We start from the raw sequence: 14,000 nt of genomic DNA, 5'->3' as shown, positions 1-14,000 counted from the left end.
GCCCCGGAGGTAAATTGCAGGGCCAAGCGATAAACTGCATTTATCCTCCACTTTTAACTGCCTCACCTGCACTTGCCCACTAATCCATCATCCCGCCACAACTACTTCTAACATTCCGAGCAATCACAAACAAACTCCATTAATAACAAAAATTGCTACCTACTTTTTTTTCTTCTGCCACAAAAAGGTGGAATTCTCCCCTCGAGCGTCACATTAGTCTGAGATGCAAGAGGGACAGTACTTAATCTGTGTCAGATTTAAGGACTAGTGTTTCACCCTTCTGGGCAAGGAATGAGAAACAACTAAACCGTGAAAAGGAGATATTCACAGCTTTCCACAGGAAATAAGACTTTGGAGCCAGATTTGCAGTGGTATTTAGGTGCCACAAGATGCAGAAAGGCATGTAGTGGGGGTTTACAAAAGTGCCTAAGTGTCAGAGAGCAGGATGCGAGCAGTCACGCTTAGTGGCTGGAGCAGGAGTTGATACCCCGGAATAGGAGCTCAGGGTAAGAATCAGAGGCCAGAGCCAAGGGTCAGAGCCAAAATCAGAAATCAGAGCTGAGGGTCAGAACCAGGTTATGTGGAGCGAGGAAAGGCAGTGGCAAAGCTGGATCCAAAGCAGAAGCAGGCCAGGGTCCAAGGCTGGAAAGAACACAGTGCAGGAGCTATCGCAGCTGTGGGCAAATGTTTTGAGCAGCCAGGACCCTGCTGCTGGTGTAAGAGCTGGTCTGTTGTCTCTTCCCACCAATCAGGCAGCCTGCTACAGTCCAGCTGAGCTCCTTAGGCGGACCAGAGACTGGTGTTGCTGGAGGCTCTGATTCCAGATACTATAAGGCCTGGTCTACACTAGGCGTTTATGTCGAAGTTAGCGCCGTTAAATCGAATTAACCCTGCACCCGTCCACACTGCGATGCTATTTAGTTCGACATAGAGGTCTCTTTAATTCGACTTCTGTACTCCTCCCCGACGAGGGGAGTAGCGCTAAATTCGACATGGCCATGTCGAATTAGGCTAGGTGTGGATGGAAATCGACGCTAATAGCTCCGGGAGCTATCCCACAGTGCACCACTCTGTTGACGCTCTGGACAGCAGTGCGAGCTCGGATGCTCTGACCAGCCACACAGGAAAAGCCCCGGGAAAATTTGAATTTGAATTCCTTTTCCTGTCTGGCCAGTTTGAATCTCATTTCCTGTCTGGACATCGTGGCGAGCACAGCAGCACTGGCAACGATGCAGAGCTCTCCAGCAGTGATGGCCGTGCAGTCTGGGAATAGAAAGAGAGCCCCAGCATGGACTGATCGTGAAGTCTTGGATCTCATCGCTGTGTGGGGCGATGAGTCCGTGCTTTCCGAGCTGCGATCCAAAAGAAGGAATGCAAAGATCTACGAGAAGATCTCTAAAGACATGGCAGAGAGAGGATACAGCCGGGATGCAACGCAGTGCCGCGTGAAAATCAAGGAGCTGAGACAAGGCTACCAGAAGACCAAAGAGGCAAACGGACGCTCCGGATCCCATCCCCAGACATCCCGTTTCTACGAGGCACTGCATTCCATCCTCGGTGCTGCCGCCACCACTACCCCACCAGTGACCGTGGACTCTGAGGATGGGATACTGTCCACGGCCGGTTCCTCAGACATGTTAGGGGACGGGGAAGATGAGGAAGGAGATGAGGAGGGCGAGGCAGTTGGCAGCTCTCACAACGCTGATTTCCCCGACAGCCAGGATCTCTTCATCACCCTTACAGAGATCCCCTACGAAGCGTCCCCAGCCATTACCCCGGACACAGAATCTGGTGAAGGATCAGCCAGTAAGTGTTGTAAACATCTAAACATTTATTTTTAACAAAACAGGAATATTAACAATTAAAAGAATGGGTTGTTCATGATTAGTGTGCCCTAGGCGCTTAACGGTTTAGTAAGGGGCAGTGCAAGTTTTGAAAAGAAATCTAGCAATGTCCGGTTTTCAGTGATTGTCCTGCACAAGCCGCTCTACTGTGTATTCCCTGCTACTGCAGCTACAGTAAAATGCGGTCTATATGTGCGGGGATAGAGCAGTAATCCTCCTGGGACATCTCGATGAAGCTCTCCTGGAGGTAACTTGAAAGCCGTTGCATGAGGTTCTTGGGGAGAGCGGCCTTATTGGGTCCTCCGAAGTACGACACGTTGCCGCGCCACGAGATTATCAGGTACTCGGGGATCATTGCTCTGCACAGCAGGGCGGCATACGGCCCTGGTCTTTGGAGGCTTTCCCGGAGCATTCTCTCTTTGTCGCTCTCGGAGATCCTCATCAGGGTGATGTCGGCCATGGTGACCTGCTTTTAATTAGGTAGGGGAATGTTAGTGTTGGGACTGCTTTCCCGTTCCTTTACAGAACTGTCACCGCTGGTTTGCAGCCACGCGGTGGAGGCGGGAGAGGGGCAGCCGAAAGGGATCATTCCCGGGGACAGCCGCGAGGGGGTGGGACAGGGGCAGAGTTCCCGCTTGCCGGATTGCTGGCAGCAGGGACTGACATTGATTTAAATGTGAAATGAGGCCAGTGGTAATATAAAAGTTTTAAACTGCCACAAGTGTACGGCTTACCATGTCTGCCTGCAACAGAAATTCCGTTGTGCTGCCTCGCTTCTCAAATGTGCTGTTCAAGACCCCAGGCACAGAATGCGAAGGCCGAGAATTCGACCTTGTGCTGAGTGCGCATGTGAAAGGTGCTGTGCATGGTCTTGTTCACAGAGAAAGACTATGTTCTTTGTTCACAACTACATTTATCTTTCAGAGGAATTCACTCCCTTTTTCCCATTTCCACAGCCCCGTCTGCGACTGTCTCACAACCTAGCCTGGAATCACACTCCCAGAGGCTAGCGCGGATTAGGCGTAGGAAGAAGAGGACACGGGAGGACATGTTCTCTGAGCTTATGGCCTCTTCCCAAGCCCAGGCAGCACAGCAGACCCAGTGGCGGGAGAACTTGACCCGAATGCACCAAGCCAACATGGATCGGGAGGAGAGGTGGCGGCAGGAAGACCAGCAGGCGACTCAAACGCTGCTTGGACTACTGAGGGAGCAAACGGACACGCTCCGGCGCCTTGTGGATGTTCTGCAGGAACGGAGGCAGGAGGACAGAGCCCCGCTGCAGTCCATCTCTAACCGCCCTCCCCCGCCACCAAGTCCCATACCCACCTCACCCAAAGTGCAAAGAAGGAGAGGCGGCAGAGTCCCTGCTAACTCTCACTCCACCCCTGCAGAGAGCTCTAGTAGCAGAAGGCTCTCATTTCCCAAAATTTGAAAAGTTCTTTCCTTCCCGCCTGACACAAGCCCACGTCCAAGTTTCACCTCCCAATGCCATGTGTAGTTGATAATAAAAAATTCGTTTCTGTTAACTACTGTTTCAATCATGTTCTTTTGGAGGAGGAGGGGAAAGGGGGTTGGAAATTGGACAGGACAGTCTCCTTTGGCAGGGTACATAGTCGGGGGCAGGCACAGCAGCAGGGCACATACACAGTGCAGTGATGCAGTGACTAGTTGCCCCGGTTAGTCTGGGAGGTTGTTTTGATGTAATGTTGGGGGGGGTGGGTTGCTCTGTGACTTTGTGGCGGGGGAGGGCAGTTACAGATCTTAAGCGCCGGTCCTTAGACAGGATCACAGAGCCACACAGCATGGGATCTGTAACCGTCCTCCCCCTGCCACAAAGTCAAATAGACCTCCCATACACACAGTCCCGATCAGGAGGGGTGACAGGCTCCGTTGAAACAAGCATCCCACCGCAGCGGAGCCTGTCAATCCTTGAGTTTAGAAGCTGCATTCGCATCACAACACTAGACCCGCCCCGCACCACAGTCTGCGTCCCAGTTTTAAAAAATTCCCGCTAAAACAGTATTAAAGAAAACGGTGTGCTTTAACAAAGTAGAACTATTTTTATTTCGACACGTGTGTTGGAGGGGGGGTGAAGGGGGTATGTAACTGGATAGGATAGTCAACATTACCTGGGTAAAGAAACGGGGGCAGGTTTAGCTTCTCAGTACACAAACTATAAAATCACAGGTTACCCTGCTCACTCAGGAACTTTGCTTTCAAAGCCTCCCGGATGCACAGCGCTTCCCGCTGGTCTCTTCTAATCGCCCGGCTGTCTGGCTGTGAGTAATCACCAGCCAGGCTATTTTCGTCAACCTCCCACCCCGCCATAAAGGTCTCCCCCTTGCTCTCACAGAGATTGTGGAGCACACAGCAAGCTGCTATAACAATGGGGATATTGGTTTCGCTGAGATCACAGCGAGTCAGTAAGCTTCTCCATCTCCCCTTGAGACGGCCAAAAGCACACTCCACCACCATTCTGCACTTGCTCAGCCGGTAGTTGAAGAGTTCTTTTTCAGTGTCCAGGGCGCCAGTATAGGGCTTCATGAGCCAGGGCATTAGCGGGTAGGCTGGGTCCCCGAGGATGACTATAGGCATCTCCACATCCCCAACAGTTATTTTGTGGTCCGGGAAGTAAATACCTTGTTGCAGCCGTCTAAACAGACCAGAGTTCCTGAAAACACGAGCGTCATGAACCTTGCCCGGCCATCCCACGTAGATGTTGGTAAAACGTCCCCTGTGGTCCACCAGTGCTTGCAGCACCATGGAAAAGTATCCCTTTCGGTTAATGTACTGGGTGGCCTGGTGGTCCGGTGCCAGGATAGGGATGTGAGTTCCATCTATGGCCCCACCGCAGTTTGGGAATCCCATCGCTGCGAAGCCATCTATGATCGCCTCCACGTTTCCCAGGGTCACTACCTTTGGCAGCAGTACATCAACGATTGCCTTCGCTACTTGCATCACAACAACCCCCACGGTAGATTTGCCCACCCCAAACTGGTTCGCGACTGACCGGTAGCTGTCTGGCGTTGCAAGCTTCCACAGGGCTATGGCCACTCGCTTCTGTACACTCAGTGCAGCTCGCAACCGGGTGTCACTGCGCTTCAGGGCAGGGGACAGCAACTCACAAAGTTCCAGGAAAGTTCCCTTCCGCATGCGAAAGTTTCGCAGCCACTGGGATTCATCCCAGACCTGCAGCACTATGCGGTCCCACCACTCAGTGCTTGTCTCCCGTGCCCAGAATCGCCGTTCCACGGCATCAACATGACCCATTGCCACTGTGATGTCCTCGGCGCTGGGTCGCCTGCTTTCTGACAGGTCTGTGCTACTCTCAGACTTCAGGACATCACCGCGGTGCCGTAGCCTCCTTGCCTGACTTTTCTGCATCTGCCTCAGGGAAACCTTTATGATAAGCTGCGAGACGTTGAGAGCGGCCACAACTGCAGCGATGGTCGCAGCGGGCTCCATGCTCGGAGTACAGTGGCGTCCGCGCTGTCAATGACTGGAAAAGCGCGCGAACTGTTTTCCCGCCGGCGCTTTCAGGGAGGGAGGGCGGGAGTGATGGACGGATGACGACAGTTTCCCAAAAGCACCCTCGACTCATTTTGTTACCCAGAAGGCATTGCCGGCTACACCCAGAATTCCAATGGGCAGAGGGGACTGCGGGAACTGTGGGATAGCTGACCACAGTGCACCGCTTCGAATGTCGACGCTATCACCGTTAGTGTGGACGCACAAAGTCGAATTACTGTCCTTAGTGTGGACACACACGTTCGACTTTGCAATATCGATTACAAAAATTCGATGCAAGTAAAATCGAACTACTCTCGTAGTGTAGACAAGGCCTAAGACACTTTGGTAGCTAATTTGAAAGCCATAGGCTCCAGAGCCCAGGCTCCAGCCTGAGCTGCCGCTTCAAAGAGCTGTCTACACAGCTATTTTCAGAGCGCTAGCACAAGCCCCACTAGCCTGAGTCTGTCAACCCGGGCTGGGAAGCTTGCACCCACAGGCCATGTAGACATACCCAAAATCACTTAGCTGCCTCCCTATCCTTGGCAGGTCCTGAAAATATCCGATTGCAATTTCAAGCAGGCCAGACTAGTTGGCTTCTTCTTTGCAAGATGTATCTTTTTGCTCTCCCTATGCATACATGCATCGTATGCGCAGCCTAACAGAGGGAGAAACTCACTTTGAAGGGACTCAAATTTAGCTGAAGCCCACAGTGAAGCAGAACAAAACCGCCAATTATTTCAGTGCATTGCAATGTAGGTGTACTGATTATAGTGACTCCCGACTCATAGCAATGTTTTTCTCTGTGCACAAGGGGTGGGGGGAGATGCCCTTCACTATAAAGAAGACTCCACTATATATATGCTCTGCATCAAAAGGGAATTAGAAAGTTTACTGCTCTTTCAGCAGTTTGCTTCAAGACTATCCAAAGCACAGTGCCAGCTGAGGAAAAGAGATACAGCATTTCAAATGTCACTGTCAATACTATTTAACTAGTGTACAGATATCGAGAGGAATGAGCGTCTACCAACACAGCAGTGATGCCCTTTCCTTTTTGGGTGGCATTTCCAGGCCGGCTGGGAGAGAGCTCAGCCAGTGGCATGGGATGATATTGCCCCTCACCAGTGGCCAAAGCGAAGAAAGAAATAACAGATTCCTGGCCCTGCAAAAGAGCAACTTTTAAAACAATTTTGTGCTTCTCAACTTCATATTTCAAAGCCAAGATAAGGCAGGTTTGTGCAAGTAGGCAGTCACATATGATTTTGCTCAGCGATGTGGGATTTGATATGGCATGGAATTCATCAGTGCTTGAGGATTGGATCCTGGGTGAAGTCCCTGCAAAATATCGTGGGTAAAATACCTGAAAAGCCAGATTGGGTATTTTTGCCCAACTGTGCAGCCTGCTTAGATGGAGAGTCCATAGCTGAGGTCCACTGTGTACAATTATGGAGGGGGGAGGAACTTTTGCCCTCCCTATATTGCGGGGCTATTTGGGCCCCAAGGGCCAGTTAGAGCAGTCTCGAGGTTGCTCTATCTTTCACTCTGCTTCCGTTGGCCCCTAGAACAGCGTGACTAGCTGGAGCACAGTGTTTTCTGATCATGCCTCTTCCTTGCCGCTGACACACCCCCTTATGCTGGGAGCGAGGCGATTGTAGAGCTGTTATAGCAGCTTTCTGCCAGCAGGGAAATCCCCTTTCACAGGGGATATTCTCCTGGGGCCGTTTCTGCTCCCTTTCTGCCCCCATAGTGGTGTAAAGGGGCACTAGCAGAAGAGAGAATCAGTCTGCGCCTCCACACTTCCCCACATTCAGAGAGACGCTGCCAATCCTTGTAAGTATCTGTGTCCTCGTGCATAGAGACCTCACCGTTATCAGCAAATCGGTGAACAGACAACAACAGCAATAGAAAGCTCTGCTCAAAACCCAGGTGCTTTTATGTGCCACTTGAGCTAATGCAGAATCTCCATCGTCAAATGCTGCTGTTGGCGCTCATACACTATCAGGTCAGATGCTAGAGGGTAATGCAGCTGCCAGTGCCCAAGTAAATCAGATTCCACTCTGGAGAGGGAAGTGGCACATACACACCTTAAACAAGTTCATAACCTGCTTCATCCCATCCCACCCTGTTTCCCCAGGCCTGTCACCAGTCCTCTGAGATTTCTATCTAAGTCACCCATTGTTCCCCCTATCATTTGAAGTCCATTTTCTAGATTGGCTCGGATTTGCAATCAAAAAAAGCCGGCCCCTTTCCTTTCTGATAACAACCTTTGCTAGCCTATTGACGTGCAACCAGTAACACGGCAAGCTCATGGCTCAGCTTCAAGCTCTTGACAATTACTTATGTGGCACTGTGTGAAAATTCATAGCCCTGGACCGTGCAGCCGCTGTGGCATATGAAGGGTAAATCAGATCAGTGTTCCGTCTTGGTAGCTTTCCTCCTTACCAAATTTTACTTACACACACACACACACACACACACACACACACACACACACACACACACACACCTATATATACATATATATATGCCCATCAGCAGATAGCAATAGCCTGCAGTGCAGTAACACACTGGATCTTAATGTAAAGTTGAACTCCATTTCTCTTCCTCGGCTGTTTGCTTAAGTAAATTTGACCTTCCGCGTCTTTCTGTCCAAAGTCTTCCCCTTGCTCATGTCATTACAGTATGTGCCACTATGTAAGATTTCCCTGTTTCTTTTCTCGGGCACGCAGGCAGGTTAACAATTGACGGGGAGAAAAGGTCTTTCACTGAATTCTGTTGGGCTCCTGGCCGGGGCGGAGGTTGAGATAAAAATCCCATCTACCCCCCTTGCCACTCCTTTCTCAAGAGTTTTTCCTAAAAAAAAAAAAAAAAAAATCTATCCTGTTCCAATCTGAACCCAGCAATGAACTATAAATCCATCTACTCCTTTTCTCCACTGGGAAAATAAAATCCAAATACAGTAACATCCAAATAATTACCAGGCGTCTAACTGTGCTGGCAGGGTGCAATGTACAAGATTCAATTTTAACTAGTGATTACAGCCCTGCAACCTTGTAGCCCTGAATGTCAAACAGCCATGTCACTTCCTCCTGTCAGGGAGCACGTCAGGACTCTCAGAGACAGGGTGACTTTTCATCAAAGGGAATGTATCTTGTATTCGAAAGAGTGTGTGTGGGGGGGAGAAAGTCAGCCAGTCTCTGGTTCCCTCCTTTCCCCTGCTGACACAGAGCACAACAAGCAGAGAAGATTCTCAAATGCGACATCACCAGTTGCAACCTTCCCCCACCCCAGTGCCCCCAGCAACTGAATTAAAATGTAGTCAGCTGCCAAGTGGGGTTCACTCTTCAACTTGTAACAGTATGTGATGAACTAACCATCCCAGCGGACATTTTATGGGGCTTGAATCTCATGTATCAACTTCTCTTGTCCTTGAGTAGTAAAATAGAAAAGCAGTTAAGCTCTGACCTTATTGCCAGAGTGGTTTTGGGCTCCCATCCAACTCTTGATAACTTGCCTTAAATCTAATGGACTTGCCACTTTTTTTTTTCAAACTTTGTTGTTGGCAGCTGTTTCCCATGAGGGATCCCCTTTCCAAAGGCAGATTTCTATTCCAGAGCAGAAGGGCAATGTTTTTCAGTTACAACACAGAATCACAGATTCCAAAGCCAGAGGGACCACTTCGATTATCCAGTCTGCCCACCCGGCATATCACAGGCTATAAAATTTACCTGGAATAATCCCTGTTTGAATTAGAGAGCATCTTTTAGAAAAAAAAATCCAATCTTGATTTCAATATGGCCAGGGACGAAGACTCCACCACAACTCTCGGTAAATTGTTCCCAGGATCAATGACCTTCACTGTTAAACGTGCGCGCCTTATTTTCAGTCGGAATGTGTCTAGTTTCAACGTCCAGTGTCAATACAAACTCCATCAAAGTCAATGGAGTTACTCTCGGTTCACATGTATGCCACTCACATCAGAACGTGGCTCATGGAATTTCTAAAGAGATACAGGCACTTTAGACAAAGGGTTGGAGTTTTCCAAGCTGGCTACAGGTTTTAGATGTCCAGAGCCCATTTGTTTCTAAGGGAAATCAGGCGCAAAAATCCATTAAGTGGCGGAAGTCTCAGTCAAAGTTCTCCTCCCAATATGAAAAGACTATTTCCATTTAACCACAGCTAATACATAACAGGATGACACATTTAGGGCCCAATCCTATTGGGTGCTAAGCACCCTCAACTCCCAATAAATGTAGATGCTGGACAACTCACAGGATATATTGTTTACAGTATCATGCCTTTTCATATGCAGGCATGTATTCAGACCCATGAGTTGCACCTGCAGTGTGTGTTTTGATTCCTGAAGGTGGATCAGTCAATGTATCAATGCAGCGTTCTCCCGCTCCTAGAAGTAATCTCTCCAGATTGTAGTGGAAGCATATTGGCAAGGCAATATGGGGGAAGCTTGGACACCTGATTGCTGCATTGTTATTGCTCTCTGAGTAATATGGAGGATTTCATTCTCTAGGGCTTTCCATCTGGTACCTTTCGCTGGCTTTATATTCACTTGGTAAGTGTTGATAACGGAAAAGAAAAGGCAAAGGGATCAAGAAAAGAATATTTTCAGCCTTGAAACCTGGCATGAGTGGAAGAAGCGAATTCTTTTCCATCTTAAAATATTGCTGTTCCAAGAGAGAGTTAAACCATTTAAAGCCACTGAATGTGCCTCCTCTGTGCACAACACTCTACTTCGGTGTCCTCCCTTGGCTATATTTTCCTAGCTTCATTCTTTAATGCTAAGGACATTTGCAATGAAAATGGGATCTTTGCATCTTAACAGTTCATCTGCTCCTGCTGATCATTTCCCCACCTTCCATTTGTGACCTCACTGCAGGTTGCTGTGGCGAGAGGCTTATGGTGTTGCAAATAGAGGTTTTTAACTTCAGGAGGGGAATGAGCCGCCGGAGCAGATGGACTCCTCGGAAATGAAGATCCTGTTTTCATGCAAATGCTCTGAGCAATAAAGGGATGATTGGGGTGAACTGCAGAAATTACATTGGCAAGGCTGTTTCTAAATGCAGGGCCTAATTTTTAGTCATTCCATTCCTGGGGCAGGGCAAATGGGGAGGAAAAGTTGATTTTAAGGCCATATCTGCACTACCACTTATGTTGGCAAAATGTGTGTCGCTCAGGGGTGTGAAAAAACATGAACAGGAGCGACGTACATTTCGCCAGCATAAGTGGTAGTGTGCACAGCGCTGTGTCATTGGAGGTGGTTTTATTATGTCAACGGGAGAGCAGCTATCCGAGCGATCTTACAGCGGCACAGCCGCAACGGTACACCTGTGCCACTGTAAGCTCACTAGTGGAGACATGGCCTTTGTCACCTTTCCACTTCCCCAGACTCTGCGGCATTTGAGGGGCCTGGGTAAATGTAAAGCGGTGTAAGGACAGCACTGATATATGCCCCAATTCCTATTGCCCCCTACAACAGAGAACATATGTAGCCTGGTGTACTCCAGCCACGTCCCTGATACTGGTGTCACAGCTGCCATGTTTCTCAGCACCAGGAAGTTCCAGAATTTTCTATGTGAGTCTTTACAGCTTGTGCTACACACACTCACATTGTCTGTGGTCCAGGTATAGAGGGGGAAATATAACACACACTGACTAGTGGGTTACACTAGCTCCTTGGCCAGGGTCCATTTAGAGCCCTTACACCAATTCAGGCAACTGAGGAAGGTCTCTGCACTGTTGGCACTCTGAGGCAGCCATTAACATCCACTTTAAAGCCCCATCATGTTGCCAGAGCTGTGTAAATGTCCTTAGCATCATTGAGAATCAGGCCCACGATGTCCCTCATCACTCAAGCTTGGTCTACACCTTAAAAATAGATCAACCTCTTGGTAGCACTCAGGGGTGTGAAACATTTCACACCCTGAGCACAGTCCTTAGGTCAACTTAACCTCTGGTGTAGATGTGGCTAGGTCGAGGGAAGGATTGTTCCATTGACCTAACTACCACCTCTCAGAGAGTCGGATTGCATACATTAGTGGAAAACGCCCTTCTGTCAACGTAGGAAGCGTCTACATTTGCACTCTATGGCAGCACAGCTGCAGCACCATTGTTCTGCTCCCATAGCCACTGTAGGGTAGACAGACACTCCAATTAAAGAAGATTAGGTTCACCAGGAGTACTGTTCACAGACTACAACTGATCTTTGTTCTTGCACTCCACACCACGCAACTCTATCCAGCTGTTTTTGGATCAGAGCTAGTGTGGGTCACAGAAATGTAGGGCTGGAAAGGACTTTGAGAGGTCCTCCTGTCTAGCCACCTGTGCTAAGGCAGGATGAAGTAAGCCTTGACCATCCCTGAAAGATGTATGTTTCCTCAAAGTGGGAATTACACCCCCAGCTCAGTGCATACATGTACTCGTAGGGGCTGCAGGTATAACCCACAAACCTCCTGGGTGTGGTGTTCTGTCCCATCTAGTGGCACCGAGACCACTTAAAGAGAGATAAAATGGGTCTGCTCTACAGCATTAGCTAACGGCCAGTTGGCTTTTAGCTCATGCAATAGAGACTCATGCACTAAGCTCCCAAGGTCCCCGGTTCTATCCTGCCTGCCGATGACCGGGATCTGTTGGCATTACACAGGCTCTCAACACCTCTGACAATCAGGCTACAAACATTTTTCTATGGTCAACCTGTGAATCAGCGGCAGGGACTGGGAACAGAATTCTCAGAAAGATCCAGACTTCTGGCCTTCAATTATGATACAAGATCACACTCCTCATCTCATCCATTTCACACGTGCACAGAGTAAAACTGATGTCACTTTCTAAAAAAATATATAAATACAGCCCCTGTTGGGAACTTTTAACAAAGAGAACCAGATTGGCACTGGGACTGAAAGCATCCGAAAGTTCTGGACAGACAAAGACTGACGCAGCCTCCACTACTGAAATGGTACGATGTGTCGGTATTTGTGACACTATCATTGGATACATCAAAGACCGAGTTAAAAACATGCTTACTACAAAAGGAGACACTGGTTGTGCATTCCTGGAAAGCAACAACCCTGACACAAAAAAGCTTGTCACACATAGCAGAGGGAAATGCCAGGAACAGTTTGGAAATATAACGATTCTATCGGCATGTTGGAAAGAAGAGCAATAAAAATGATCGTGGGAGAGCTGGTTAAATTATGCTGTGTCCATAAATTTGTTATGAATTTAGGCCTTTGCAAATCCTTCATAAAGCAGTCCAGATTGTTATGAGATATTCATTATTCAGGGATATTAAAGTCCAGAAGGGACCGTTAGCTCACGTAGGCCTGACTGCAAAGGTATATTAGATTACTATAGAATTTGTATTACAGACTATTAGATATTCTATAGTAAATAACACTAAATTACTACAGCAGTGGTTAGAACCCTCAAATAAGATCAGGGCCCTATTGTGTTCATTCCAGCTATTCATTATCGATTATTCAATATGTATGATTGGTTACCAAAGTCACACGGTGAACAAGGCGGAAGAGGCATTATTTTGAATGATAAAAGGGAGTCTAATTATAAGTGTGACGGGGTGTCTGCCCCACACTGGCCCTGATAGGGTTAAAACCCAGCCTGGGGGGCTGCAAGGAAACAGCCAATTAGGGTGGTGGCTGGACCAGCCAATCAGGGCCCAGCCGGCCCATATAAAAGGAAGCTGCAGACCACAGCAGGTCAGTCTGCTGCAGGAAGCCCAAGGGAGGGGACCAGCTTCCTAGAGGGCTGCAGAGACTAGCCCCGTGAACAGGGCTGCTAAGGCTTGCAGGCCTTAGGCCCTGGGAAGAGGATGAAGGAACCAGAGGCAGGAGCCAAAGGTGGAAGTGGCCCAGGGAACTGAGACAGACTGGTGGAGAAAGAAAGGATGGGCAGTGAGAAGCTGTTGTTTACAGGGTCCCTGGGCTGGGACCCAGAGTAGTGGGTGGGCCTGGGTTCCCCCCCATATGCAAACTCGCCACAGAAGAAGCAGCCAGGTTATGGACTGCCAAACCGCTGAGAGGAGCGGCTAGACTGTTGCGTAAGGAGTTCCCCAGAAGGGGAGAAACTGGATTGTGACATGGCCAGAGGACTCTGACACGAAGCAGAGGCAGTGAGACTGGAATTGCACTGGGTCTGCAGGTGGAGACGAGGACGGGAGAGTCATCACCACCAGAGGGCATACCTGCTGACCAGAGCTAATTCCCAAAATGGCCAGCAGGAGGCGCCAGTGTGGTGAGAGAATCCCGTGACAGTAAGTAATAGAATGTAACTAAGAAAGGGAGGATTTAGGTTGAACAGTGGGAAACATACCTTGACGGTGCTGACATGTATTAGGGTCAAAATATTCTCTACAGAGATAATGAGGAAGCCTTCAAAATGGAGACTCTTAAAGCAAGACTGGGCAATAGAGAGTCTGAATTACAACTTCCATGAAGAACTGCAGCAGCATTTGTGAATCAAAACTTTTGCTTTTCAGATGAAAGTTTCCACTTAGATTTAGATTTTTTTTCCTGAAAACTTGAATTTTTCCACATTCTCGGACCAGCTCTAGTATTAAACCCTCATGCTTCAGAGCATAAATCAACCACTTACTATCAGAACGTAATGCTTCCTGGG

General features: G+C 48.7%; 2 protein-coding genes across 2 annotated transcripts in view; one reads left to right on the top strand and one right to left on the bottom strand.

Moving 5' to 3' along the window:
- The first annotated feature begins 1,094 nt into the window (after positions 1 to 1,094).
- On the top strand, positions 1,095 to 3,370 carry LOC135984191 (uncharacterized). Its single transcript, XM_065598687.1, has 2 exons — positions 1,095 to 1,806; positions 2,801 to 3,370. Exons 1-2 carry the CDS (start codon positions 1,230 to 1,232, stop codon positions 3,274 to 3,276), a joined length of 1,053 nt encoding a protein of 350 aa, XP_065454759.1. The 5' UTR covers positions 1,095 to 1,229; the 3' UTR covers positions 3,277 to 3,370.
- A 510-nt stretch (positions 3,371 to 3,880) lies between these two features.
- LOC135984190 (uncharacterized) overlaps positions 3,881 to 14,000 on the bottom strand; it is an 87,452-nt gene continuing 77,332 nt past the window's right edge. Inside the window, exon 2 of the mRNA XM_065598686.1 lies at positions 3,881 to 5,694. Within this exon, the coding sequence (XP_065454758.1) occupies positions 4,026 to 5,309 (1,284 nt within the window). The 5' untranslated portion in view covers positions 5,310 to 5,694 and the 3' untranslated portion in view covers positions 3,881 to 4,025. The remainder of the gene's footprint in view (positions 5,695 to 14,000) is intronic.

The sequence above is a fragment of the Chrysemys picta genome, chromosome 6, assembly GCF_011386835.1.
Source record: "Chrysemys picta bellii isolate R12L10 chromosome 6, ASM1138683v2, whole genome shotgun sequence".
Lineage (NCBI taxonomy): Eukaryota > Metazoa > Chordata > Testudines > Emydidae > Chrysemys > Chrysemys picta.
This window is presented reverse-complemented; position numbering and strand designations above follow the sequence as displayed.